General features: G+C 44.4%; 1 protein-coding gene and 1 long non-coding RNA gene across 5 annotated transcripts in view; one reads left to right on the forward strand and one right to left on the reverse strand.

The window, feature by feature from the left end:
• The window catches only part of LOC137321596 (uncharacterized), a 59,612-nt gene extending 32,325 nt beyond the window's left edge, over positions 1–27,287 (forward strand). Inside the window, exons 3-5 of the long non-coding RNA XR_010962865.1 lie at positions 1,689–1,884; positions 11,332–11,462; positions 26,979–27,287. This is a non-coding gene — a long non-coding RNA (uncharacterized lncRNA). The remainder of the gene's footprint in view (positions 1–1,688; positions 1,885–11,331; positions 11,463–26,978) is intronic.
• Positions 1–27,901, reverse strand: part of LOC137321595 (adhesion G protein-coupled receptor B3-like) — a 261,507-nt gene that overhangs the window by 827 nt on the left and 232,779 nt on the right. For all 4 annotated transcript variants that reach the window (XM_067984040.1, XM_067984039.1, XM_067984038.1 and 1 more), the window contains 4 exons: positions 26,695–27,344; positions 2,824–2,859; positions 2,071–2,175; positions 1,898–1,951 (listed from right to left, as the gene is read on the reverse strand). In XM_067984040.1, the coding sequence (XP_067840141.1) occupies positions 1,898–1,951; positions 2,071–2,175; positions 2,824–2,859; positions 26,695–27,344 (845 nt within the window). The remainder of the gene's footprint in view (positions 1–1,897; positions 1,952–2,070; positions 2,176–2,823; positions 2,860–26,694; positions 27,345–27,901) is intronic.

Raw genomic sequence — 27,901 nt, forward strand, 5'->3', positions numbered from 1 at the left:
CACTCAAACACAAAAGGGGCACCATTTCAAATAGGCTGCCTGTACAAATGATAAAAGTCTCATTGTTTCTGTCGTCCTTATTTTCAAATCTCTCCATGGCCTCGCCCCTCCCTATCTCTGTAACCTCCTACAACCCACCGAGATCTCTGCGCTCTTCCAATTCTGGCCTATTGCGCATGACTGATTTTCATCGCTCCACCACTGGCGGCCGTGCCTTCAGCTGCCTAAGCTCTGGAATTCCCTCCCTAAACCTCTTTGGCTCCCTACCTCTCTCTCCTCCTTTAAGATGCTCCTTAAAACTCTTTGACCAAGCTTTTGGTCACCTGTCCTAATGTCTCCTTATCTGGCTCGGTTTTCAAATTTTGTTTGATTACACTCCTGTGAAGTGCCTTGAGACGTCTTACTACGTTAAAGGTGCTATATAAATGCAAGTCATTGTTGTATAAAGACTTCGGTTAGACAACATCTGGAGGAGTGTGGTTGTCTAATCATAGGAAGATCATTGCCCTCGAGAGGGTAACGAGGCATTTTCAGGTTAGAGGAGTGCAGCTGACTGCAGGCATGCAGTTCCCACTTCATCAACTACACTGCGAAGTACAAATGACCCAACCTGCAGAGAACTGAGAGCATTGTAGACCCACGGAACACGAGTCTATGAACCTGCCATTGGATCAAGTGGCACTTGTTTTTTGCAAGCGAACTGCGGGGAGCTGATCATCTGCACACTGCTGCAATCGGGTGAGGAGCCTGGCTCCTGATGAGGAATCTAAATGGGAGAGACTGAGATTGCACTCCCCAGACTGGAAGAAAAACAACACTGGTAGAAAATCAGCTCAGTTGGTTCTGAGCATCAGGAATTCATTTTATGCAGAAAGGTTAAAGATTTGTTCCCTTTGGAAAAGAGACTTTGAGGTGATGTATTTGAAGTGTTCAAGATTATGAAAGGAATTGAGGTACAGTTTTGTGATGTATGCCAAGGGTGACTTACATCTTGTGCAAGCTGTGTGTCCAGTAAAAGAGTTAAGTGCTTCACAGGGTGCCTGACTATGACTCACTGATAAAGCATATGGAGCCTTTCAACTATTTCATCTCAAGGAACAAGTACCAAGAATTCACAGTGATGGCTGAGGTGATAATAAACTCTCCCTTACAATGAAATTAAATAATTGGCTAACCTAATATACTAATGTACTGCTAAACCTAATATATTAAGTGCACTACTAAAGTCTTACAAGAATGTTCCAGTGTCCTGAAGTGTTGACTTTTTAAAATTCTCATCCTTGTTTTCAAATCCCTCCATGGCTTCGGCCCTCTCCATCTCTGTAACCTCCTCCAGCCCTACAACCCTCCGAGATCTCTGCGCTCCTCCAATTCTGGCCTTTTGTGCATCCCCTGACTTTCATCACCCCACCAATGACGGACGTGCCTTCAGCTGCCTAGGTCTTAAGCTCTGGAATTCCCTCCCTAAACATCTCTCTCCTCCTTTAAGACGCTCCTTAAAACCTACCTCTTTGACCAAGCTTTTGGTCACCTGACCTAATATCTCTTTATGTGGCTTGGTGTCAAATTTTGTTTCATAATTGCTTCTGTGAAGCGCCTTGAGACGTTTTACTACGTTAAAGGCACTATATAAATGCAAGTTGTTGTTGTTGACAGACTCTTTTGTTTTATTCTCTCCTTTTCCTCAGATATGCTCACCTTGGTGGGGTGAAAAAAAGTAGAAGAGGTGACACAAATCGTGATGGTGTCCTGCCGTAGCCCCTCACCTGGGTTTCTGCATCAAGTACTGCAACCTCTGGAGCAGAGTTATGAAACAGAGCTACGATACGGTACAGTGAGATGAGGCACATGCAGATGTGGATATGACAAGCACACTTAATCCAGGTACTGTACTTACACTTCCACTACCCCTCTGAAACCCTGCCGATGACACGGTCCATGCTTTTTCATTCTTTATAATCAAACAGAAAAACCTGGGTAAGTACATTATGGGCTGCAATACAATCTCAGTCATGCTAATATTGTAAAAGCTTTTTTTATATCTCCAGTAGGTGCTGAATCTCTACTTACTACACTGCCTGTATTTGGTGGCTCACGGAACCTATCCAAAGTCTGGAATTTTTGATTTAGCTCTTGAAATAGTTCCATGTGTCGCTTTCTTGTGTGCATGACTTTCTGTAAAGCAAATATATTACACGGTAAACCACTGCACTGCCATTAAATTGTATTGTGAGATCTTATCCAAATCACACAATTACATTAGATGAAAGAAATGAGCTAAAACCAAGAAATTAGCTAATTTTACAGCAACGATACTGGGAGGACATGTAGAGAAGGAGATTTAAATAACGATTAGGAATAAGTTAATTAAGAAAATCAATGGTCGCACATTGCCTTTTAGTAAGCAAATTGCAAATGCATGAATTATGTAGATCAAATGATATAACCTTTACTTTGCGCTATCTCTTAGTTTCTCCGAACCACACTTGTATTCCTTTTGGAATGACACTACATCACAGCAATTGAAGAATAAGCTATCTCTCAGCGAAAAATCTTCCGGTCATTCAAATTCCAGTGGAAAAATCATTGAGAAGAGGCTGCTGAGAATTTATGTGCTGTTGACGGGTGTTCTCGATAGAGGCACTGGGAGACAGGCTTAGCAAGGCTGTTTTATCCATTGGGAAACACTGCAGTGTTCTCAAACTCGTCAACCGAGATAAATCTTGGTGAGAGCTCGGAGTTCTCTGGTAATTGCATGCTGGAAAAATACATAAAATGTCAAAACACTGAAGGTCATCTCTATTTCAACATCTTTAAACTTACTTCAAAATCCAGGTCCGAATAGCGGGACTTTCTTCTCTGCAAAACATTAAAGGATTCATTAGACATCTTTTCTTACGAGATTTAACAAAAACGATTGGGCCAAATATGTTTTCTTCCTGTTTGGAATAACATTCGTTTGAGCTACTCTCTAATATTCTGTCAAAACAATTGCGCCAGTTTTCTGGAGCAGTAGCTCTCAAATTGCATGACACCACAATGGGAATTGCAAATCAGAGCATTGGATGATTCACGGTGCTCCCGATTTTTTGGCTTATGGTTAGAAAATTGTCAGCGGTGACCTCCATTTTTTGATCTGAGCTCCTATTGAGTGAAACTCTGAACCCCGGAGCAAAGTCTTGCAAACGCACAGACTACTGAGCTGCTGAGACATAAAAGGCCCCAGATTTGATCCTTATCTGTGCTGAGTCAATTGCTCTCAGCTGGGATGGTGGTACATGTTAATTGTATCCATGTGATTTATATCAATGAGTGTTAATTGTATTCAGGTGGTGCGTATCGACTGGGGACTCTCTTGTATCCATTTATAAGAGTATTCACCTGAGGAAGGAGGAAGTCTCCGAAAGCTTGTGAAATTTAAAATAAATTTGTTGGACTATAACTTGGTATTGTAAAATTGTTTACAATTGTCAACCCCAGTCCATCACCGGCATCTCCACATCACTATTTATAAGAGAGCTTATCTAGGGTGTGGAGTGGGTGATGTTGATCTCTGTGAATAGAGGCTTGGAAGCAACTGAAGACCAGGCTCTAGTATTCTATCCTTCACCACTGGGCTATCCAATTTATTGCAGTACAGTCGCCACCACTTAAAACGTCCACGTTTAAAATGGGCAGTCGCTTATATCGGCCAAGAAGGGATAACAATTACCCATTTGCACTAACGTCAATTTTAAAGTTGCCGCTTATAGCGTCTTAAGTGCTCCGTTTAACAGCTGTGATTACTCCCTAGTTTGCACCTCATCAAGGTGCACTGAATGCAAGAACACTTGTTGAATCATTGCTGTTTGTAATAAAGTCATTAATGTGCAGATGTATAGTCATTTGAAACATGAGCCCATCTGTCTTGGCCTGCTGTGTTTTTTCAGCACTTTTTTCTGTATTGATGTTTCAGCTGTCTTTAGCACAAGCTGAAGCGTGAATTTTAAATGTCCTCTCTCTGGCAGACTTTAAAACTGTAATTGAAAGGACTTTTAATTTTATTAACGCTACTACGTTATACTGGCCATCACGTATAGTGGGCAAATCACATTCACATGAACACGCCTGTTATAAGCGATGTATAGGGCACTACAACTGGGCTAGGGAAAGGAAAAATCAGCGAGTAATTCTGATTGCTATTCAGTTGGTCTGTGTGCATACTGAACGAGGTCAGCTCTGGGCTCAGGTCTGAGTCCCCTATGGTCCAACACTTTGCTAAACCTCACTGTACGGGTTCACAAACGAAGAATGACCAAGCGAACCTGGGGAGGGTGTCAAAGTGCAACTGAAACCAGGGTCCTCCCGAGAGGTGAAATACTCAGGGGGTAGAAAGAAAAAAGGGGTTAAAAAAGGGATTCCTGAAAAGTTTCCAAACAGAACTTCTGCATCGCAGAAATAACAATCTCAGGATAAGGGGTCTGCCATTTAAAACTGAGATGAGGAGGAATTTCTTCACACAGAGGGTTGTGAATCTTTGGAATTCTTTACTCCAGAGGGTTATAGATGCTGAGTTGTTGAATATATGGACTCTTGGGGAATCAAGGGAAACGGGAGTCGGGCGGGAAAGTGGAGTTGAGGTCGAAGGTCAGTCATGATCTTATTGAATGCGGAGCAGGCTTGAGGGGCCTTATGTCCTACTCCTACTCCTATTTCTTATGTTTCTTATGTTTAACGCAACTGAAGTGCAAAAAGAACGACAGCCCTGAAATTCCTGGGCTCGGAGAGGGTGGAAAGCCTGATTTCCGCTGTGAGGGCCAGCGATTTGGGGTGGGGCCCAGTTCAGCCAGGATTCCAGCCCCAGTTTAGACTGGCGCTTTAAATTCTGGCCTTCAGTGGGATCATCCATCCAGCTCTACTCTCCACTTCATGGGGCATGACCGGAGGAATTCCCGGGCTTGCCCAAGAAATTTCACCCTCTGTGCCTTCCATAGGCCTCAGCGAACCTCATGGCCAGCTGGAAGCTCGCATGGGGACTGAAGTGCAGGAGCTCCTGAGAGAAAGTAATCAATCCCCTGCTAAATGGCGCTTGGCTCCCCTCGGAGCTGAAAATGTTTTAACCTATTTTTCCTTTGGCCTTCCGCGGGGTGAGCCTTCGGATGCTCCTTGGCGAGTGGTTTTGGGGTGCCCCACCTTCTGGCAAATGGATCGGTCCAAGCGCCAATGAAGCACCTTTGCCGGCATAATGCGGCCAACCCAGTTATGTAATTGAGCCCATCCCGGGATTTGGGATGGGGCCTCCGACTTAATCTCGGTGGACAGGGAGTCCCGTTCTGCTGCACTTGCGTCAGTAAAGTGGGACCCCAGCAATTTCAGAGCCAATGTTTCAATGTGGTGCTTGTCTGCGGCCAGTTTGTTACCGTACCCACACGCAAATAACGTTTCATTCAATCTTTGCTGCAGCAACCCATCTATGCCACCATCCGGGTAGGTTTTCCATGTTGTGCCTGGCTGGCCAGGAGCTACACTGTGCTATTGCAACAGTTGCATAAAACGAACAACAAGCAGTAAACAAAAAAGATAGTGTAGTCCTGAAATCTCACCGTAACTCTGGGAAAGTTGGGGTAAACGGATGAAAGCGGCCAATACGATGGGAGACCCGTAGAACCCTCGCAGAATTTCAGGGCCCGTGTTGCAATAATCGGCCAATAGGAGGCTAATATGTTAATCTCATGGCCCTAATACAGTAATCTCATAGAAACATAGAAAATAGGAGCAAGAGTAGGCCATTCGGGCCTTCGGGCCTGCTCCGCCATTCAAAATGATCATGGCTAATCGTCTAACTCAGTACCCTGTTCCTGCTTTTTCCCCATATCCCTTGATCCCTTTAGCATTAAGAAATATATCTATCTCCTTCTTGAATACATCTAATGATTTGGCCTCCACTGCCTTCTGTGGTAGAGAATTCCACAGGTTCACCACCCTCTGAGTGAAGAAATTTCTCCTCATCTCGGTTCTAAATGGCATACCCCGTATCCTGAGACTGTGATCCCTGGTTCTGGACTCCCAGCCATCGGGAACATCCTGCCTGCATCTAGTCTGTCTAGTCCTGTTAGAATTTTTTATGTTTCATTGAGATCACCTCTCATTCTTCTAAACTCTAGTGAATATAGGCCTAGTCGACCCAATCTCTCCTCATACGTCAGTCCTGTCATCCCAGGAATCAGTCTGGTAAACCTTTGTTGCACTCCCTCCATGGCAAGGACATCCTTCCTCAGATAAGGAGACCAAAACTGCACACAATGCTCCAGATGTGGTCTCACCAAGGCCCTGTATAACTGCAGTAAGACATCCCTGCTCCTGTAGTCAAATCCTCTTGCAATGAAGGCCAACATACCATTCGCCTTCCTAACTGCTTGCTGCACCTGAATGCTCGCTTTCAGCGACTGGTGTACAAGGACACCCATGTCTCGTTGCACCTCCCCTTTTCCCAATCTATCACCATTCAGATAATAATCTGCCTTTCTGTTTTTACAACCAAAGTGGATAACCTCACATTTATCCACGTTATACTGCATCTGCCATGTTCTTGCCCACTCACCCAACATATCTAAATCACATTGGAGCCTCTTTGCATCCTCCTCACAGCTCACATTCCACCCCAGCTTTGTGTCGTCTGCAAACTTGGAAATGTTACATTTAGTTCCCTCATCCAAATCATTGATATATATTGTGAATAGCTGGGGCCCAAGCACTGATCCCTGCGGTACCCCACTAGTCACTGCCTGCCACCCGGAAAAAGATCCGTTTATTCCTACTCTCTGTTTCCTGTCTGTCAACCAATTCTCAATCCATGCCAGTGTATTCCCCCCAATCCAATGTGCTTTAATTTTGCACACTAACCTCTTGTGTGGGACCTTATCAAAAGCCTTCTATAAATCCAAATACACCACATCCACTGGTTCTCCCCTATCTAATCTATTAGTTACATCCTCAAAAAACTCCAGTAGATTTGTTAAGCATGATTTCCCTTTCATAAACCCATGCTGACTTTGTCCAATCCTGTTAATGCCCTCCAAGTGTTCTGTTAACACATCTTTTATAATATACTCTAGCATTTTCCCCGCTACTGATGTTAGACTAACTGGTCTGTAATTCCCTGTTTTTTCTCTCCCTCCTTTTTTAAATAGTGGGGTTACATTTGCCACCCTCCAATCTGTAGGAACTGTTCCAGAGTCAATAGAATTTTGGAAGATGATCACTAATGCATCCACTATTTCCAGGGCCACTTCTTTTGGTACTCTGGGATGTAGATTATCAGGCCCTGGGGATTTGTCAGCCTTTAGCCCCATTAATTTCCCTAGCACTATTTTTTTTTACTAATACTGGTTTCCTTCAGTTCCTCCCTCTCACTAGACCCTTGGTTCCCTGACATTTCTGGGAGGTTATCTGTGTCCTCCTTTGTGAAGACAGAACCAAAGTATGTGTTTAATTGTTCTGCCATTTCTTTGTTCCTCATTATAAATTGCCCCATTTCTGACTGTAAGGGATCTACATTCACTAATCTTTTCTCTTGACATATTTATAGAAGTTTTTACAGTCAGTTTTTATGTTTCCTGCTAGTTTACTCTCATACTCTATTTTTCCCCTCTTAATCAATCACTTTGTCCTCCTTTGCTGAATTCTAAACAGCTCCCAATCCTCAGGCTTGCTGCTTTTTCTGGCAATTTTATATGCCTCCTTTTTGGATCTAATACTATCCCTAATTTCTTTTGTAAACCACGGTTGAGCAACCTTTCCTGTTTTATTTTTGCGCCAGACAGGAATGACCCTAATATGGTAATCCCATGGCCCTAATATGGTAATCCCATGGCCCTAATATGTAAATCCCATGGCCCTAATACGGTAATCCCATGGCCCTAATACGGTAATCCCATGGCCCTAATACGGTAATCCCATGGCCCTAATATGGTAATCCCATGGCCCTAATATGTAAATCCCATGGCCCTAATACGGTAATCCCATGGCCCTAATACGGTAATCCCATGGCCCTACTGCTGAAGCCACTGGTTGACGGTTTCAACGAAAAATGGAGGCAATCGCAGGTAGCAATCCACAAAACAATAGTAGATATACCACAATCCCACATAATAAAAATGGAACTTGAATTCTTCGGTTACCATAAACCAGTGTCCCGAATTCTGAACAGTTAGAATCGTGGAATATCATCCCTCAAAATACAGGGAAATATTCCGAGAATTCCTAGTAACAAAAACAGAACTTGACTTATTCAGTCACTGAAAACCAGTGGCCCTGCCTCCTCGATCCCTGGAGCTGTGTTACCTGACCCCAGTTATACTGCAGGATGGACCCTGTGGGATTGATTCTCTGGTCCAGCGCCCCCAGCAAGGAGCAGCGCTCGCAGGGAGGGCCTGGCGGGAGAGCAGCTATGGACGGAAAATGAAGGGCTCGGAGTGCACAGTTACACTGACTTAAAAAGAAAGCAGAGGATGGCGTCTTTATTTTCTGTTGGGTGCCAAGAGAGGCAAGTGACATGACTTGCGACACCAGTCTCTGTTTAACTGCAGCAGGTGGGGGGTAGGATTTCAGTGGAGGCTCTCCCAATCTTCTGCTGTGGCTTCGGCATGAAGACCGAAAAATGTGGCTGCTTCTACTGTTATTTTCTCAAGGTTTCAGCCGATCTTCGGTGTGTAACTTTAAAAAAATTGATATTGTGGATGCGGGTGTCGTTGGCAAGGCCGGCCTTTCTTGCCCATCCCTAGATGCCCTGAGGTTGAGGGCCTACTTAGCGGTTGAATAGCTTGCTAGGCCACTTCAGTGGGGAGTTAAGAGTCAAACGCGTTGGTGTGGGACTGAAGTCACATATGGGCCAGACTGGGTAAGGACGGCATATTTCCTTCCTAGTAGGAGTTTGGTAAACCAGTTGGGTTTTTACGACAATCCAATAGCTCCATGATCAGTTTTTACTGATACCAGTTTTTTATTTAAAACTGAATTCAAATTCTCAAACTGCCATGGTGGGATTTGAACTCCCATTCTCTGGATCATTAGGCCAGGTCCAGTAACATAAGCACTGCACGATCGTATCCATTAAAAGTGCACTAAGGCTACTAACGTAGCCTTCCCCAACATGCACTCATGTTTGTCTGTGGCTGTGGCTCTGTGGGTAGCACTCTTGCCTTTGAAGTTGTGGGTTCAAGTCACACTCCAGAGACTTGAGCAGAACATCTAGGCTGACGCTCCCAGCGCAATACTGAGGGAGTGCTGCATTGTTGGAGGTGCTGTCTTTTGGATGAGATGTTAAACTGAGGCCCCGTCTGCCTCTCAGGTTGACGTAAAAGATCCCACGGCACTATTTCGAAGAAGAGCAAGGAAGTTTCTCCCTGGTGTCCTGGCCAATATTCATCCCTCAACCAACACCATAGATTATCTGGTCAGTATCACATTGCTATTCGTGGGAGCTTGCTGTGCGCAAATTGGCTGCCACGTTTCCTACATTACAACAGTGGCTACACTTCAAAAGTACTTCATTGGCTGTAAAGCGCTTTGGGACATCCTGAAGTCGTGAGAGGTGCTATATAAATGTAAGTTGTTCTTCTTATCATACATGATCTTGGAGCACTCAGTACTGTGATGTATTACATAGAATTACATAGAGTCGACAGTACAGACACAGGCCATTCGGCCCAACTGGTCTATGCCAGCATTTATACTCCACACAAGCCTCCTCCCACCCCTCTTCATCTAACCCTATCAGCATACCCTTCTATTCCTTTCTCCCTCGTGTGCTTATCTAGCTTCCTCTTAAATATATCTATGCTATTTGCATCAACTACTCCTTGTGATAGTGAGTTCCACATTCTTACCACTCTTTGGATAATGAAGTTTCTCTTGAATTCCTTATTGGATTTATTAGCGACTATTTTATATTTATGACCCCTAGTTTTGGACTCCACACAAGTGGAAACATCTTCTCCACGTCTACCCTATCAAACCCTTTCATGACCTCCATCAAGTCGGTCCTCAGCCTTCTCTTTTCTAGAGAAACGAGCGCTCAGCCTGTTCAATCTTTCCTGATCAGTATAACCTCTCAGTTCTGGTATCATTCTTGTGAATCTATTTTGCACTTTCTCCAGTGCCTCTAATCCTTTTTATAATATGGAGACGAGAATTGTATACAGTACTCCAAGTGTGGTCTAACCAAGGTTCTATATAAGTTTAACATAACTTCTCTGCTTTTCAATTCTATCCCTCTAGAAATGAACCCCAGTGCTTTGTTTGCATTTTTATGGCCTTATTTACCTCCGTCGCTACTTTTAGTGATTTGTGAACGTGTACCCCTAGATCTCTTTGTTCCTCGACCCTGTTTAGATTCTTATTATTCAAGCAGTATGTGGCCTCCTTATTCTTCCTCCCAAAATGCACCACCTCACACTTATCCATATTGAAATTCATTTTATAATTACACGTCCATTCTGCAAGTTTATTAATATCTTATATTTTGTCGCATTCTTCCTCAGTATTGACTATACCCCCCCAATTTGGTATTGTCCGCAAATTTTGAAATTGTACTTCCACTTCTCGAGTCCACGAGCTCGAACACGAGCTGTAGATTAATCTGCTAACGATGTGTACTTGTTCTTTGATGTACTCCATGGGGTAAATTTTATGAGACTCCCCGAGCTGCCAGTGGGTAGACACGCAGCTAGCACAATTGCAAAACTGCCCCCAATCCTCCGTCCGTTGAAATCAATGGATGGAAAATCAGGGGCTTCACACACGCTGACTGCTAGGGAGGCCCTACTGGTGGTGCTGGGTCTCAGAAAATTTATCCTACAGGCCCTTGTATATTAGCCAAATCAGCTGGGCAAAAACTCTGAAATGACCGTCGCTGAAAGATGCTTTTAGTTACACGACCTTCCCTTCCTCCACAAAATAAAGAAATCCCCAGGTGGCCGACTTCAATCCTTTCGACTGCATGAGGTGCCTAGCATCGAATTAACAAAGAAAATTCCCATTTGCCCAAAGATCAGTGTTTAATTAGATATAACAGATCAATACTGTTTGAAAAGAAATTGTAGAAAGTCACGTATCGGATGAGATGAACCAAGCCTAGATTATTTCACTCAAAAATGGAAACCGAGAGAGAGAGAGTCACACACACACACACAGAGGGAGAGAGGGTGGGATTTCAAAGATTGTTGACAGCTACACAGAAAAGTGAGCAATCATTCTTCACTCACTATAGATGATATTAAGTGGGAATCTCTCCCAATGTAGTTAGCTTTGGAAGGTGTGATGATTAAAAGATTATCTTGGCCATATTTTCAGGTGCATGTTTGAAGATCCTTTTGGAAGTAACTTCTTTGATATCCGAGGGCACCTCCTCAGAAGAAACTTGCAAGCTGCTGGTCAGATACTGGCTGTCAGTGGACGTGGACGCAGATGAAGAAGTCCACAAGGTAAGGCTAACCAGCACTGTGCTACACCAAATATGTAAACATTGCACCATCATGCTCTGTCAGTGGCTGTGTCTTCCCAGGTGTCGAGGTAATACTGCAAGATTTTAAGGTAGCTTTTAGTCTTTTCTTTATGACATTCCATCTGCCCATCTCTGTTGTGATATCCCGACTGCAGCTCACTGTAGACGGCTTTGGGAATTCTATAATTAAGCTTTCGGACGTGCCCAGACCAATGCAACTGGACCTTTTTTGATTGTGGTCTCAATTCCTGTTATATTGCAGCACTTGCGGACATCAGTGTTAGGCACCTGGTCTTGCCACTTGATGCCAGCGATACACTGTAGACAGCGCAAGTGGAAATGGTCAAGTTATTGATGTGATGCCGGTAGCAGACCCACGACTCTGATCCATGTAGTAGGTGTGGTGAGGACAACAGCTTGGTATATAGCGACTTTAGTTGGCAGACGAATCCCTTGTGCCCGCCAGAGTCTCCGCTGGTGTATGCCAAAGGGGGAGCTGGCCCTGCCAATCTGGTCGGTGAGCATGGTGTTATGCGAAAGAACGTTACCGAGGTAGCAGAATTTGTCCGTGACCTTAAGTGATACATTATTGAATGCAACCACATGGGGTGCGACTGGATGACCAGGTACTGGCTAAACCATCACTTCAGTCTTTTTAAGTTGACTGTAAGGCCAAAACACTAAAGCAATCGGAAAGCAGCTTGATTTCCTCCAGAGTTTAAAAAAAAATTCAATCTTGAGATATGGGCATTGCTGGCAAGGCTAGCATTTATTGCCCATCCCTAGTTGTCCTTGAGAAGGTGGTGGTGAGCTGCCTTCTTAAACCGCTGCAGTCCATGTACTGAAGGTGCTCCCACAGTGCTGTTAGATAGGGAGTTACGGGATTTTGACCCAGCGATGATGAAGGATTGGCGATATATGTCCGAGTCGGGATGGTGTGTGATGTGGAGGGGAACGTGCAGGTGGTGTTGTTCCCATGTGCCTGCTGCTCTTGTACTTCTGGGTGGTAGAGGTCATGGGTTTGGGAGGTGCTGTCAAAGAAGCCATAGTGAGTTGCTGCAATGCATCCTGTGGATGGTACACACTGCCGTTGGTGAAGGGAGTGAATGTTTAGGGTGGTGGATGGGGTGACAATCAAGCGGGCTGCTTTGTCCTGGATGGTGTCGAGCTTCTTGAGTGTTGTTGGAGCTGCATTCATCCAGGCAAGTGGAGAGTATTCCATCACACTCCTGACTTGTGCCTTGTAGATGGTGGAAAGGCTTTAGGAAGTCAGGAGGTGAGCCACACGTCGCATTTTACCCAGTCTTTGACCTGCTCTTGTAGCCACGGCATTTATGTGGCTGGTCCAGTTGAGTTTCTGGTCAATGGTGACCCCCAGAATGTTGGTGGGGGTCTCGGCAATGGTAATGCTATTGAATATCAAGTGGAGGTGGTTAGACTCTCTCTTGTTGGAGGTGGTCATTACCTGGCACTTGGATGGCACAAATGTTACTTGCCACTTATCAGCCCAAACCTGGATGTTGTCCAGGTCTTGCTGCATGCAGGCTCGGACTGCTTCATTATCTGAGGGGTTGCAAATGGAACTGAACATTCTGCAATCATCAGCGAACATCCCCATTTCTGACCTTATGATGGAGGGAAGGTCATTGATGAAGCAGTTGAAGATAGTTGGGCCTAGGACACTGCGCTGAGGAACTCCTGCAGCAATGTCCTGGGGCTGAGATGACTGGCCTGCAACTACCACTACCATCTTCCTTTATGCTAGATATGACTCCAGCCATTGGAGAATTTTCCCCCTGATTCCCATTGACTTCAATTTTACTAGGGCTCCTTGGTGCCACACTCGGTCAAATGCTGCCTTGATGTCAAGGGCAGTCACTCTCACCTCACCTCTGGAATTCATTTCTTTTTTCCATGTTTGGACCAAGGCTGTAATGAGGTCTGGAGCCGAGTGGTCCTGGCAGAACCCAAACTGAGCATCGGAGAGCAGGTTATTGCTAAGTGCCGCTTGATAGCACTGTCGATGACACCTTCCATCACTTTGCTGATGATTGAGAGTAGACTGATGAGCGGCAATTGGCCGGATTGGATTTGTCCTGCTCTTTTTGGATAGGACATACCTGGGCAATTTTCCACTTTGTCGGGTAGATGCCAGTGTTGTAGCTGTACTGGAACATCTTGGCTAGAGGCACCGCTAGTTCTGGAGCACAAGTCTTCAGCACTACACCCGGGATGTGTAGTATGGGTAGCCTTTGCTGTATCCAGTGCACTCAGCCATTTCCTGATAACAAGTGGAGTGAATCGAATTGGCTGAAGACAATGATCTGAGATGCTGGGGACCTCGGGAGGAGGCCGAGAAGGAACCTTTACTCGGTACTTCTGGCTGAAGATGGTTGCGAATGCAAACGTGAGAGTGTGGGCGGGTAACAAACATGTAGTCATCAGCAAAGAGCATGTCGCGAATGGCTATCTACATTACTTTTGTTTTAGCTTGCAGTCAATCAGGTATAAGATGTCACTGTCCGTCCGGTATCGAATATAGATTCCGCTCTCACAGTTCTAGAGAGCCTCATGTCTGCCAGGTATGTTTGAATGAATTTGAAGCTGTGGTTTGCGAGGTCTGGCTGCCAAACACCCAGCAGGCAAGAGAACTCATCTATCTGCCTCATCTGGCTTCCAGTAAGATATGTGCCGCTATATATGTGTCTCCAGGGTTTGGCTCTTCTCCCATTAGAGCACCCAAAACAACTGAGACTCATTCGTCGACTCATAGAGCCTACATTGAAAGCAGGATGCTATCTCAGCACCAATATTTGCTATAGTCTTTACCGAATGCCACAAGCACGCTACAAGGTCTGAGGACAAGTTTGGAGGAGTCCAGCAGCCACATCTGTCCACCTGTCAATGAATGCTTGTTGAAACTGCAGTCTAGCGTGGAGGAAATGGCAAATCCAGGGGCATCTGTGCTGTAGCCCCTAATGACAGACCTCCTAAGTCCAATCAGGGTCCCCCTTATGAAAGCTTAAACTACTGCTATATAGGCCTTGAGTTCCAGTCTCCAAGAAGCTGTTTTGTCTGGTTTCAATATGCTTGGGGATTTGAATGGAGAGAACCATTATACAGCCATTATACAGAGCTTGACTGCCTTCATTGTTGCCCAGAGGTCTTCTCCTACACAGATCAGTGAATTAATGGCCCTTAACAAGAGCATGGCTGAACCTGGCAAGGATGAGGCTGGTGATTCTCAGGGCAATGTCCCATCAGGCCTCTCCAGTGACCTGGCTCAAATGACAGCACACGTAGTAGAAAGCACGCCATATGCAGGAGCCTCTCACGATCCAGCACAAGGAGACGGAGGCCCCAACAGGGTCCCATCGACACCCAGCTACCTTACCTATTGTAGCAATAGGGAGCACCTAGAAGCAGAAGCAGATTAGGTTCTCAAACACCCAAAATGCAAGAAACCCTGGGTACTGTTCATGTATTTGGGGGATGGGCACTGAGGTGATGCTTCGATCAATGAGAGCTTGCCGTGCGGTTCGTGTAGCCCACAATGATGTCTCAGCAGGCATCTCTGCTCTGTTTTTGGCTGTGGGTTGATGACTTCCTCCTCTATCTACTCCATGCTTATAACTCTTTGGATAGTACAATTGTACATCATACAAAAGACCATGAGGATCTTGGAGACCCTGGATAGGATGTAAAGTAAAATGTCGCCTGATTTGTCCGGACATCTGAAATGCTGCTTCAAGATACCTATGATGTGTTTGATAATAATCCTGGTGGTTTCATGAGCCTCCCTGTGCTCAGCTGCTGCTTGAGGTTGTCTCAAATGTGTCATAAGCCAGGGGTGAAGAGGGTACCCCTGGGTCCCCTAATGGCCATCCTTGTAATTTACGTTTTCCTTCAAATAATCCTGGGACAGTGGATTGCCTTAAAATGAAGACACAGGGCCGATTTTAATTCCCTCCTCCTGCGTAAATGAGGCCGTAGCAGCCTGAAAATGGCGCTGGATGGCTTACTACCCCATTTACACTGGCACTCCGGTTGTCCCCTATCTTGGGAAGGATCCTGAGATCAGTGGTCGGAGTGCCTACTTGCTTCAGGTGGAAGCGTGTCCCGTGCAAATCAGAGCTCAATGATATAAATAGGAGCCCAACTGCAATTTTGAGGTATGCTCCAACCATCTGCACCAAGAGTTTAGTGGCCTAACCAGTGGTCCTTAAAAGACCACGAGGACTTTGGAGACCCTGGATAGGATGTATTGTAAAATGTTGCCTGATTGAAAATGGCCCAGGAAACGTTTAATTTTTTTTGTTGGGGCCAGCAGGAGCAGGAGTGCTCCTGAATGTCGTGGAACTGAATGCTCATTTGTGGGACCATTCTGGAGAGATGCTCCAAATGTGCTTGCTGCCTGTATGGTCTTAAGATCTCCCCTTCTGATCCTGCTCAATGGTGATCTGGGAACTTTCTGAGATCTAGAATCAAGACGTAACTCAAGAGTGCCTAAGATGATATCCTTCTGCTCAGCAGCAAAGATCACGTCTTCAGCCTCTCCCTCTCTGCCCTGCACGTGACGGGGTAAATTATCAATGGTATGGAAATGGTGTGGGTTCCACAACAGCCGGGCGATCCGCTCCGCCAGTTTACTGCCGTGCGGTGAGGACAAAACCGTACCCGTGTGATTTGACTCACCCTAAGACTGACTGATGTTGCTGACGGCAGATTGGAATGAGGTGAATCCATTTCAAGACTGGCCCTGTGGTGGGGGCTGGCTAGAAGTCAAATTCCAGGAGGTGGCAAAACTCTGACAACTGCCTCCCTGGTGAATATCCTCCCGCTGTGACTCTCCCAGAAGATACAGCTTCATGAGTGATACAATCTAACCTGCTTCGCACCCTTTATTTCATCCTTTTCCTCATCCTCCAAAAAAGACAAAAAGAGAGAAATCCCCAATGGAATGCCCATCTTCAAAATTATAATGGTAGTACTTCAAAATGGGGCAGCCAAAACTTTTGGGCAAAAAAAAAGCTAGTTAAAAAGTAGTTCTGAAAATAATGTTTAGCAGAAACCTAAAGATGAATTGCATGTTCAGATATTGTTCAACATAAAACACCAGACTTTTCTTTAAAAGCTTTCAGTCCAGAAAGTCCCCATAGCCTGTTTTATTCCAGCTGACTGAAAAGAACTGTGCATTCCTGACAGGAATCTTGGAAAATTGCTCACATCCTCATAAGCATCTTATTTCAATACATTATTATGGTAATAATAGTATGAAATTAATGTCATGATAATAATGCTAATATTATTATGAAAATAAAACTCTCACCAGTTTTCAGGAAGAGCACAGGCCCGATTGAACATTCATGCTCAGGGCAGAATGGACGGAGATTTGGCAAGATTGATCAGACTTTCCGATTCTCCCCGGTGCTTATTCTGCTCTCTGCTATCAGCAGCGATGGAGACTGGAAAATTTCCCCTTTGAGCTGAGGATTATGCCATTTGCAGTATAGGAATTCAGTCACTAAATTTACACAACTCATGTTGTCTTTCAGCAAAAGCCATGGCAAATAACACAGCTGTCTGTCATAAGGGAAGTATGAAGTCTATAACTGTCATAGGCTCAGAGAGAGCCTGTGTGAGTTTATGAAAATCAGGATTAAAGGTCTGAAAGGGGATTTGATATAATAAGCCTCTTAAAGCAGATGATCAGATGGCGAACCTCAAAGGAACCCAGTCTCAAGTTGGTGAAAAGAGCCAATAGCTGTCACATCAGTCATTCATCTTGCTTGGAAAAAGGCATCATATGTGATGGAAAAGGAACAGCAGGGGGCAATGGATGACTATGGTTGATTGAAAAAGAATTGAAAATGAACATCTAGTAATCTCTTCCACAATGCAGGAAAAGAAGACCATCATGTATTCCATAAATAAAAGTCTTTAAAAGGGCTTTGGGCTTAATTGAATTTTGTGAGTTACATTTTAACAATAAAAGACTGGACAGGCTGGGCTCTTTTCTCTAGAGGGTGACTTGATAGAGGTCTTTAAGATTATGAAGGGGTTTGATACGGTAGACACAGAGAAGATGATTCCACTTGTCCAAAACTAGAGGCCATAAATATAAGATAGTCACTAATAAATCCAATAGGGAATTCAGAAAGAACTTCATTACCCAGAGAGTGGTTAGAATGTGGAACTTGCTACCACCAGGAGTAGTTAATGTGAATAAGGAAATGCTAGATAAACATGAGGGAGAAAGGAATAGAAGATTATGCTGATAGGGTTAGATGAAGAGGGGAGGGAGGAGGTTCGTGTGGAACATAAGCACTGGCATAGACCAGTTGGGCCGAATGGCCTGTTTCTGTGCTGTAAATTCTAAATAATGGAATTCAAAACAATGGGGTGAAATTACTTTGTGCATTGTGGTTAATGCACACCTTATGTGTTAAAAGTATACTAGTTTGGTGCGTTAGCATTAATGGAACATTACTGCATTTTACTCAGGCTACTGGAGTGAGCCTTTGGCTTAATGATAGCATTCCTGCCTTTAAACCAGAAGGTGACAGCGTTCAAACCCCACTCCAGACAGTCCTGGTGAGTGGAGACCTGAGCTCTGATCTGAGGTCTGAGTTGATGCCCAGTAGGATAACCACGACAGTGGGTATGGGTAGCTTCCCCTCATCATGTGGGTTGTGGGAGCTCACAATACCCTCCTGCCTTGTGGAATGAACCACCCTATCGTCTGGTATAAAGATGGTTATGGCCATGGAAGGAGTGTTCATATTGCAACCTGCAAATCTTTGCACTATTCTCCAAGTGAAGAGTGTGAAGATATGAAAACGGCAACCCATGCTTCCAAAATTCCTCCCAGGATTGGAGTTTGTTAAGCACCAATTTAAAGCAAAGATGCAAATATGTGTGTTTTCCAGCCAGCCAACACTGTGCTAATAACATCACTACATCGATAGTGTTAAAGCAGCCAAGGGAACCTGCAAAGGTCTGCAACAGAGTAAGAGGCACTCCCAGTACAGCGCTTTGTGCGACAGGGGTCCATATAGAATCATAGAAAATTTATGGCTCAGAAGGAGGCCATTCGGCCCATCGTGTCCGCGCCGGCTGAGAAACGAGCCACCCAACCCTAATCCTACTTTCCCGTATTTGATCCATGGGCCTACAGGTCATGGCTCTTCAGGTGTACATCCAGGTATTTTTTTAAATGAGTTGAGGGTTTCTGCCTCTACCACCCTCTCGGGCAGTGAGTTCCACTCTCTGGCTGAAAAAAATGTTCCTCATTTCCGCTCTAATCCTTCTACCAATTACTTTAAATCTATGCCCCCTGGTTATTGACCTCTCCGCTAAGGGAAATAGGTCCTTCCTATTCACTCTATCTAGGCCCCTCATAATTTTGTACACCTCAATTAAATCACCCCTCAGCCTCCTCTGTTCCAAGGAAAACAACCCCAGCCTATCCAATCTTTCCTCATAGCTAAAATTTTCCAGTCCTGGCAACATCCTCGTAAATCTCCTCTGCACCCTCTTTAGTACAATTACATCCTTCCTGTAATGTGGTGACCAGAACTGTGCGCAGTACTCAAGCTGTGGCCTAACTAGTGTTTTATACAGTTCCAGCATAACATCCCTGCTTTTATATTCTATGCCTCGGCTAATAAAGGAAAGCATTCCATATGCCTTCTTAACCATCTTATCTACCTGACCTGCTACCTTCAGGGATCTGTGGACATGCACTCCAAGGTCCCTCACTTCCTCTACACCTCTCAGTATCCTCCGATTTATTGTGTATTCCCTTGCCTTGTTTGCTCTCCCCAAATGCATTACCTCACACTTTTCCGGATTGAACTCCATTTGTTACTTTTCTGCCCATCTGACCAGTCCATTGATATCTTCCTGCAGTCTACAGCTTTTCTCCTCACTATCAACCACACGGCCTATCTTTGTGTCATCCGTAAATTTCTTAATCATGCCCCATACGTTTACGTCCAAATCATTAATGCATATCACAAAAAGCAAAGGACCGAGTACCGAGCCCTGCGGCACCCCCTGGAAACAGTCTTTCAGTGACAAAAACACAGTCGACCATTACCCTTTGCTTCCTGCCACTGAGCCAATTTTGGATCCAATTTGCCACATTCCCTTGGATCACATGGGCTTGTACTTTTTTGACTACTCTGCCATGTGGGACCTTGTCAAAAGCCTTGCTAAAATCCATGTGGACTACATCAATTGCACTACCCTCATCGATCCTCCTTGTCACCTCCTCGAAAAATTCAATCAAGTTAGTCAGACACGACCTCCCCTTAACAAATCCGTGCTGACTGTCCTTGATTAGTCTGTGCCTTTCAAAGTGACAGTTTATCCTGACCCTCAGAATTGATTCCAATAATTTGCCCACCACCGAGGTTAGACTGACTGGCCTGTAATTACTCTGTCTATCCTTCACTCCCTTTTTAAACAACGGTACAATGTTAGCAGCCCTCCAATCCTCCGGCACTACGCCTGTATCCAGTGAAGTTTGGAAAATGATTGTTAAAGCCTCCGCTATTTCCTCCCTGGCTTCTTTTAACAGCCTGGGATACATTTCATCCGGCCCTGGTGATTTCTCCACTTTCAAAGATGCTAATCCCCTCAATACGTCCTCTCTCACTATGTTTATTCCATCCAATATTTCACACTCCTCCTCAACTTCAATCCCTGCATCATCCCTTTCCTTTGTGAAGACAGATGCAAAGTATTCATTAAGAATACTTTGCATCTGTCAGCAATTCGACTGTGGAAGTTAGCATGTCCCGCATGATTATCGTTCCATTGATTTCATGCGAGGTATGTTGAACGTTGTGGCTGAATCCTGATAGTTGCTGCTATAATGTGAAGCTCTGTGCCCAGAGCACTAATTGATAAAGTCTATCCTGTTGTAAAGAGCAGGTCAGCCATTTCAGCCCACACAGAGGCCTGAGTGGTTCAGCAAGAATTATTTCACTCGATGTTTCAGAGGAGGAGGAAGAGAAGGATCAGCAGAGGGGAGACGGAGAGGAGTACGCCCATTGGAGTAGGACCACCAAGATTCTGTTGCTAACTATGCAGCAGCGTTAGCAACAGAAATACCTCGAGTTCACCGAGGAGGAATGTGTGAGGAGCCAACACCTCACTGAGGCAGGTACAATGTGACATCTCCTGGAACCAGGTCTCCAGCCAAAAAACATCAACACCATTGGCAGTGATGAAAGCACTCAACTTTTTTTTGGTGACGGTTTCTTTCTGGGCAAAAGGCAAGGGATATGGTAAGGATTAGTCAGGATGTGGTGCATCACTGCAGTACCCTATTTCCACGTTAAAATCTGCACCAGCATGCAGCAGCAATGAGAGAGGCTGAGAGGGCTTTTTGAAAGGCAGGGCAGGACAGGACGTCCTGAACCATACCCAAGTGGCCATTCAACATGGTTTGGTATCAGCAGCAGAGAAGGATACCACCTGATGAATGTTCAAACCGTCTGTGGCCAGCACCAAATCGTTATGCACGTGAATGTACGGTTTCCAGAGAGACCTCGACACCCGTATCTTGAGGAATCACGTGTTCCCCACTCACTCTAGGCGAAGAACACAGATATTCATCTGTTTACAAAGTGGCTCGTGACTTTTCGACGGACTCACGATACTCTCCCTACCTTCCAGCGGGGAACATCCGACAAAAAAAACACATCCAAGAAGTATCATCAGGCAGACTCGTCCAACAACAGTTTCAATATGTGGATGGCACCAGGGTGTCTTACAATACGCCCTGGAGAGAAGCGGTCATGGCGCGCTGCGTGTTGCACGAGGAAAGAGACATACATCAAGTTGTGGAGGTCGAGAAGACACAAGTCATGGCACACGAGGACGAGGAGGCAGGAGAAGCTCAGCAGCCACTGCAACGAGCAGAACAGGTCGGCAGTTTCTGACCGAACAGTTTTTTTCCATGAGGCCTGCCTTTATGTTTGAGTGGATGAATTTTAAAAATATAAATAACCTCAGCAGGATAGTTTATTAAATTTGAAGGTAAATGATAACAGTAAAGTCGAAGGTGATGTGTCATGTCTTTATTGAAAGTAACAGTGAAGGTATGGGGTGTTTATTGTGATGTAGTGCTGTGTGGTGCTATATCTACTTTACTAAAGAAAGAACTTCCATTTATATATTACCTTATTATATCCTCCAGATGTCCCAAAGTGTTTCATTGGTTACTTTTGAAGAGTATTCACTGTTGTAATGAGGTAATGCGGCGGCCAATTTTTAAAATTTTTTTTTATTCGTTCACGGGATGTGGGCGTCGCTGGCGAGGCCAGCATTTATTGCCCATCCCTAATTGCTCGCGAGAATTTGCACACAGCAAGGTCCCACAAACAGAAAATGAACAGACGACCAGTTCATCTGTTTTGGTGGTGTTGCTTGAGAAATAAATGTTGGGCCAGGACACCTCCCTGCAGTTCTTTGAGTAGTGTCATGGGATCTTTTACATCCACCTGAACAGGCAGATGGGACTGTAGCTTAATGTCTCAGCTGAGAGCCAGCACGTCCAACAATGCAGCACCCCCTCAGTACTGCATTGATGCGTCAGCCTGGATTATGGACTCATATCCCAGAGTGGGGCTTGAATCCACAACCTTCTGACTCAGAGATGAGCGTGCTACCAAATGAGCCACATGTTCCTAAGTGACGTGCTGCTGGAAGGAATAGGTGTGGACACTTCCTGAGAGTTGTGCTGTGGTCCTGTTTGTGATCCAACTGGTCATTTCAACATGTAAGAGACCCAGATGGTCCTGCCTATATATCAGGAATAGCCTGCCCTGAACCGGCTGCAGGGTATGTTTGCTTCTCTTGCTACTTGTCTAGAGGCAGCTGTAGGCAAGGGGCTGGTGGAGATTTGAGAATTGCCTACCTGTTCCTGTGCTTTTGGCACCATGCCCCTACTGGAAGGCGAGTCCTTATGTGAGGCATTACTCTGTTCAACCATACAAGGGTGGACTGCCCATGTGGGAATCTGGAGAATCCCGAGCACCCCTGCGAATGGTTCCATAGCGTTGTATTATTGGACCCCCGCTTTTTCCGTGAGAATCCCGAAGATTCCTACGCCATTTTGGGGGAGCCAGTCTGCCCCAGACATTGCACTCCAACAAGGCCTCTGAATCCCTCATTCATAGTTCCCTGGAGTCTGTCTCCAAGCGCACTGAAGCTAGCTGTTATCAGAGTGCAGAGCGTGGAACTGAGTGCTCATTAGTGGGACCAGTCTGGAGAGATGCTCCAACCGTGCTTGCTGCCTGTATGTCTTAGATCTCCCCTTCTGGTGCTGTTCATTGGTGGTCTGGGAACTTTCTGAGATTTAGAATCAAGACGCAACACAAGAGCGCCCAGGATGATGTTATCCTTCTGCTCGGCCTCTCCCTCTCCGTCCTGCAAACGATGGGGTAAATTTTCATCTTCACGGCATGGAACAATTCTGGTGGAGTGGATCACCCTCCCATTATAGAACCCGTCCAATTATCACTCCATTGTAATCAATGGTATGGAAATGGTGTGAGTTCTACAATGGGTGGGCGATCCACTCCGCCAGGTTACCGCCATGCGGGGGTGAGGACAAAAACTTACCCCTCTTGCGAGTTGACTCACCCTGTGATTCCTCCCCATAATCTGTGAAACCCGACAGAGTGCCTGTCTCTGGGTTGTTGCCTGCTTCAAGTGGTGATGAGACTAAGTGCTGCGGCGAGGCTTGATGCTGAGAAGGCCCATAGTCCTGGCATATTAAGGTCACCGCTTAATATGCTCCTCTCATATCTGCAACAAGAAACAGAAAGAGCACATGAAAAGTCAATAGTTAGATATGTCAGCGCAGTTACTGCTTTATATCTGTTGAAAAATAAACCATTTTGTGCAGGGAAGGTATGTGATCAGAGTTATACAAACCTGCAGCGTATTCCTTTTCCCCAGCCTGCCTATCATCCACACCAGGTACAGCCTCCCAGCCAGTGACCTTCATGCTGGCATCTTGCACAGGGATGACGCCTTGGACCTGCTGTGCCTTTGCTAAAGTGGCCTTTTTCTATAAAGGAAAGATAAACAAAGATGAAGATACATTCAACGAGTGAATATTTTGTGCTGTGTATTTTAGGCAGCCGCAGAGTTTTATGGCTTTAGGGATAGATGGCTTACCTGAACAGGAGGCACCTTATCTACAGAAAGTATGCGAGCTGACTGAGTGTACTCTAATTGTTAACTTCGAGCGTGAGTAATGATAGTGTTCAATCTTTCTCAGCTGCATCATTCCTGTTTCTCCTTTTTTGTGGTCCTGTTGTGCTAGTTAACAAGTACGTTTATTTTTATGTTTACTTGTGTTCTACTTTCAGCAGGTTACTGGACCATTTCGGGGTAAGTATTCCAACGCAGTCAAGCAAACTCTTCTGAGATCTGTATTTACTTTGATTGGCGTCAGTGTCTACTTCCATTATATGGCAGCCACCACAGGCAACATTTGTTCACGTTCGTTCTTGTCTCTAAGTTTGACGCTGTTCTTCCGAGTCCGACACTTTCTTTCAGGTGTTCCTCCAGCACCTCCTGGTATGTGACCTCCCACGTGATGGTGTCCCTCTGGGCACTGGTGGCTTGCCCCTCCACTCCTTAGGCAGCACTCTGCAATGCCCTTGTTAGCGTCTACTATGATCTGCAGATCTTGATCCACAAATATTTCTTTATGCTTTGTTCTCCAACCGCTCCTCACAGAAATTGCGCACTCCCCAGCTACGCTGGCCCATAGACCACTCTTTATACCAGTTAGGTGACTCTTTAGCTGGTTCAACAGCAACCTCGCAGGTACTTTCCCCACTAGCTTTAAACCCAACTAATCCAGCTGAGCTTCCAGGAGGCGCACTGAGTAAAGTAGTGTGTTCCTGTAGGTTGTAAAAAGCGGCATAAAGTTGAACTCCCATTTAACGCACTACCTGTGCACTAAAATTTCTCCCTATAATGTTGAAATAGCCTGCACAAATTGTAACAGAGTATTAAATTACCGTCCACAAACTATAACAGAATATTACAATAACTTCCACAATCTGTAAACGTGGAGTATTAAAGTACCGCGCACAATCTGTAACATAGAGTATCAATTTTAAAATACCTTGCACAAGCTGTAATGGAGTATCAAAATACCTTGCACAAGCTGTAACGGAGTATTAAAATACCTTGCACAAGCTGTAACGGAGTATTAAAATACCTTGTACAAGCTGTAATGGAGTATTAAATTACCTTGCACAAGCTGTAACGGAATTTTAAAATACCTTGTACAAGCTGTAATGGAGTATTAAAATACCTTGCACAAGCTGTAATGGAGTATTAAAATACCTTGCACAAGCGGTAACGGAGTATTAAAATACCTTGCACAAGCTGTAACAGAGTATTAAAATACCTTGCACAAGCTGTAACAGAGTATTAAAATACCTTGCACAAGCTGTAATGGAGTATTAAAATACCTTGCACAAGCTGTAATGGAGTATTAAATTACCTTGCACAAGCTGTAATGGAGTACTAAATTACCTTGCACAAGCTGTAACGGAGTATTAAAATACCTTGCACAAGCTGTAATGGAGTACTAAATCACATTGCACAAGCTGTAACGGAGTATTAAAATACCTTGCACAAGCTGTAAGCATGAATGTATTAAAATACCTTTCACAATCTTTTAAAAATGGGAGCATTAAATTACCTTGCACAAACAGTAAAACAGTATTAAAATATCTTGCACAAACTGTAGCACAGAATGTTAAAATGCTTTGTACAAATTAAACATTAAAATGTCCTGTACAAATTGTAACATATTCTGTTCGCCTTCTCAACTTTATCCTTTTTATCCACTGATTGGTAATGAGTCTGTTTGAATATTGTGTAGACACGTACGGGCCAAAGGTCTGGTGCAAATTAAGTGCCAGCAAGCACCCGCCGGGGACCTCTGGGGCTGACCCCACCGAAGTTGGTAGGTTGGTGGGGGGGGGGCGGGGGGAGGTGTCTGTGCCAGTAGGGTGTATCTTGGAGTTCACACCTTTCCAGGATTGCAGTGGAAATGTGCCAGGCTGTAGGATCCCTCTTGGAAAGGTGTTGTCAGTGCTCCTCAGCTCCCCCCCCTTTGTAAGGAGGCTGACATAAAACATATGGATATGGGAGGGAGCAAGAGGTTCCAGGCCACCGTCCAGACCTGGACCTCTTGGTGGTCCCTACTTCTGCCATTCAGGGGCGGGCAGTATGCATGATCTGGAATGTGTAATGGGCGCAAAGATTGCCCATTGCTTGGTAGGCCAGGAAACTGGGAACTCCCCTGGGCTTGGAGTCCCCATCCCTGAACCCACCCCTTCCTATGCTGCTGGCCTTGTTTGGGCTAAGCAGAGGCACCAGCCCTTATTAGGCCCTCAGAAAACTCCAATGTAAGGCATTAGAGTTGGGACTCTAATGTTTGACCCTTCCACTGCGCTGGAGTTATGGTGGGGCAGCTGCTGGAAGGCCCACGGATATTCTACATCCTCAATTTATTATTTTTATAAATTCAACCATGTACAGAAATGTAACACCTCTGATAGTCTACTTGAATGACTGCATAACGTAACTATCCACTAAGCAGCCACTTTATCAAACAAACCCTTTAATCCTTGCCCATTTTATTATAGCCTAGCAATTTCTGTTGGCGACATTAGTGGGTGATATGGATTCGTATGACATTCTTTGCCTGCTATTTTAGGGACAATGTTAACGCATCGAAAATAAGAGGTAAATGCCTGCATTACACTAGTGGATAAAGGAAAGCCGTAAAAATAAATGAATCTGAAGGTTTGAGTGCTAATACTGGCAAAAGTTATTTATAGGTTTGCTATGGGGCTGAGGCAGGTATATGGAGTTAGGTTACAGATCAGCTCAGTGAATGGCAGAACAGGCTTGATGGGCTAAAGGGCCTACTCCTGTTCCTATGTACTTGGTGGAGAATGTTCTTTTCTCCTGAGGGCTGTAGAGAAGATGCAACTAGTATTGCGTTGAAAATTAATGATAGACATGATAAATAACAACAACAAAAAAAAATCCCTCGTTCTCCAGATAAATAAGTGGAACAATCCGCTTCAACAGAAGTACATCTCATGTATGTAGCTAAAGTGCATTTTTCTGCATTGTTTTGATGCAAACCTACTAACCTCTAAAGAACTCATGGATACTGTTGAGCCTGTTTCACTCCTTGATAGTGCAGTATTATTTTCATCAAGTTCTGAAACAATGAAGTTCTTTACAGCCGATCGAGGCTCAAATGGTATGTTCTGTTTGTGTTCTTGTGTGGTGAGATGTTGATCTAAATTGAAACTGATGCGATCCATCACAGGTGCATTTGTATTAAATTCTGGATTAACCTTAAAATGCATTAACCTATCGTGTGGCATGCCTTCCATGCTGATATTTAATTTGCTTTCATCTTTAATGATAGGTTGGACATTTGCGGAGCCTCTTGGCATTACAATGTAGTCACTCTCCATCATCCTCTCTTGGGCTTGGACCAGCTCAGCGTCCCCTGCTCTTAGATTGTCATCAGTGCATAAATAAACTGTCCGTCGCAACTCACTGTTGTTGTCTTTCTTTATACATTGCTCAGTCAACTCATTCATTCCGATTGGCACATGCATAGTCGGTGGCTGTTGTATCAAAACTTTGGAAATGACGTTTCCAGGGAGGGTTGAAAAATTCATGCTTTCGGGGTTGATTCCTTTCTCCTCCTCGTCATCATTCAAAGAGATTCTTGACAACGTCCCGGTTATGGTAGCAGCTCGACAGCTCCCCATATCCTTGTGAAGGACTGTGGATCAAAGAATCATCAATTAGAATTAAAAATTCACCAACTGCTAAATTCTTGTTTATTGTATCTTGTCCTTTTAAAAAAAAATTAAACATTCTGTCAAGTTGCAGTTCATTCTACTTCACCAAATCATTTGATATTTTAATAGTCACTCCAACAATGAAGATGATGCCTTCTCCCAAAAGACATTAATATCATTAACACTTAATTTTAATCTGGTAATTATGCAGTTATGACATAGCAACATAGCAATTGTTAGATGATAAAAGATCCAGGTCCATCTAGTTCACCTTCTACCATTCCTGGTGGTTGCATGATACAATTATAATGGAGTTCTTGAAATAATGCTTTAAATGTTAATGTTTGAGATGAATTAAGAATGTAGAGTATTTATTTAAGTTAAACCTCTCAATATATTCATAGTTTAACATAAAGTTATTACAGAAAACAAATAACAAAACGGTTGACAAATAAGAAACTATTCCGGGGTACCCATATAGCCCATGAACCTAAAAGACGAGGTTTATTTCTCAATAAATCACTTTTTATATTATTTT

This window comes from Heptranchias perlo, chromosome 5 (genome assembly GCF_035084215.1).
Source record: "Heptranchias perlo isolate sHepPer1 chromosome 5, sHepPer1.hap1, whole genome shotgun sequence".
NCBI classification, from domain to species: Eukaryota; Metazoa; Chordata; class Chondrichthyes; order Hexanchiformes; family Hexanchidae; genus Heptranchias; species Heptranchias perlo.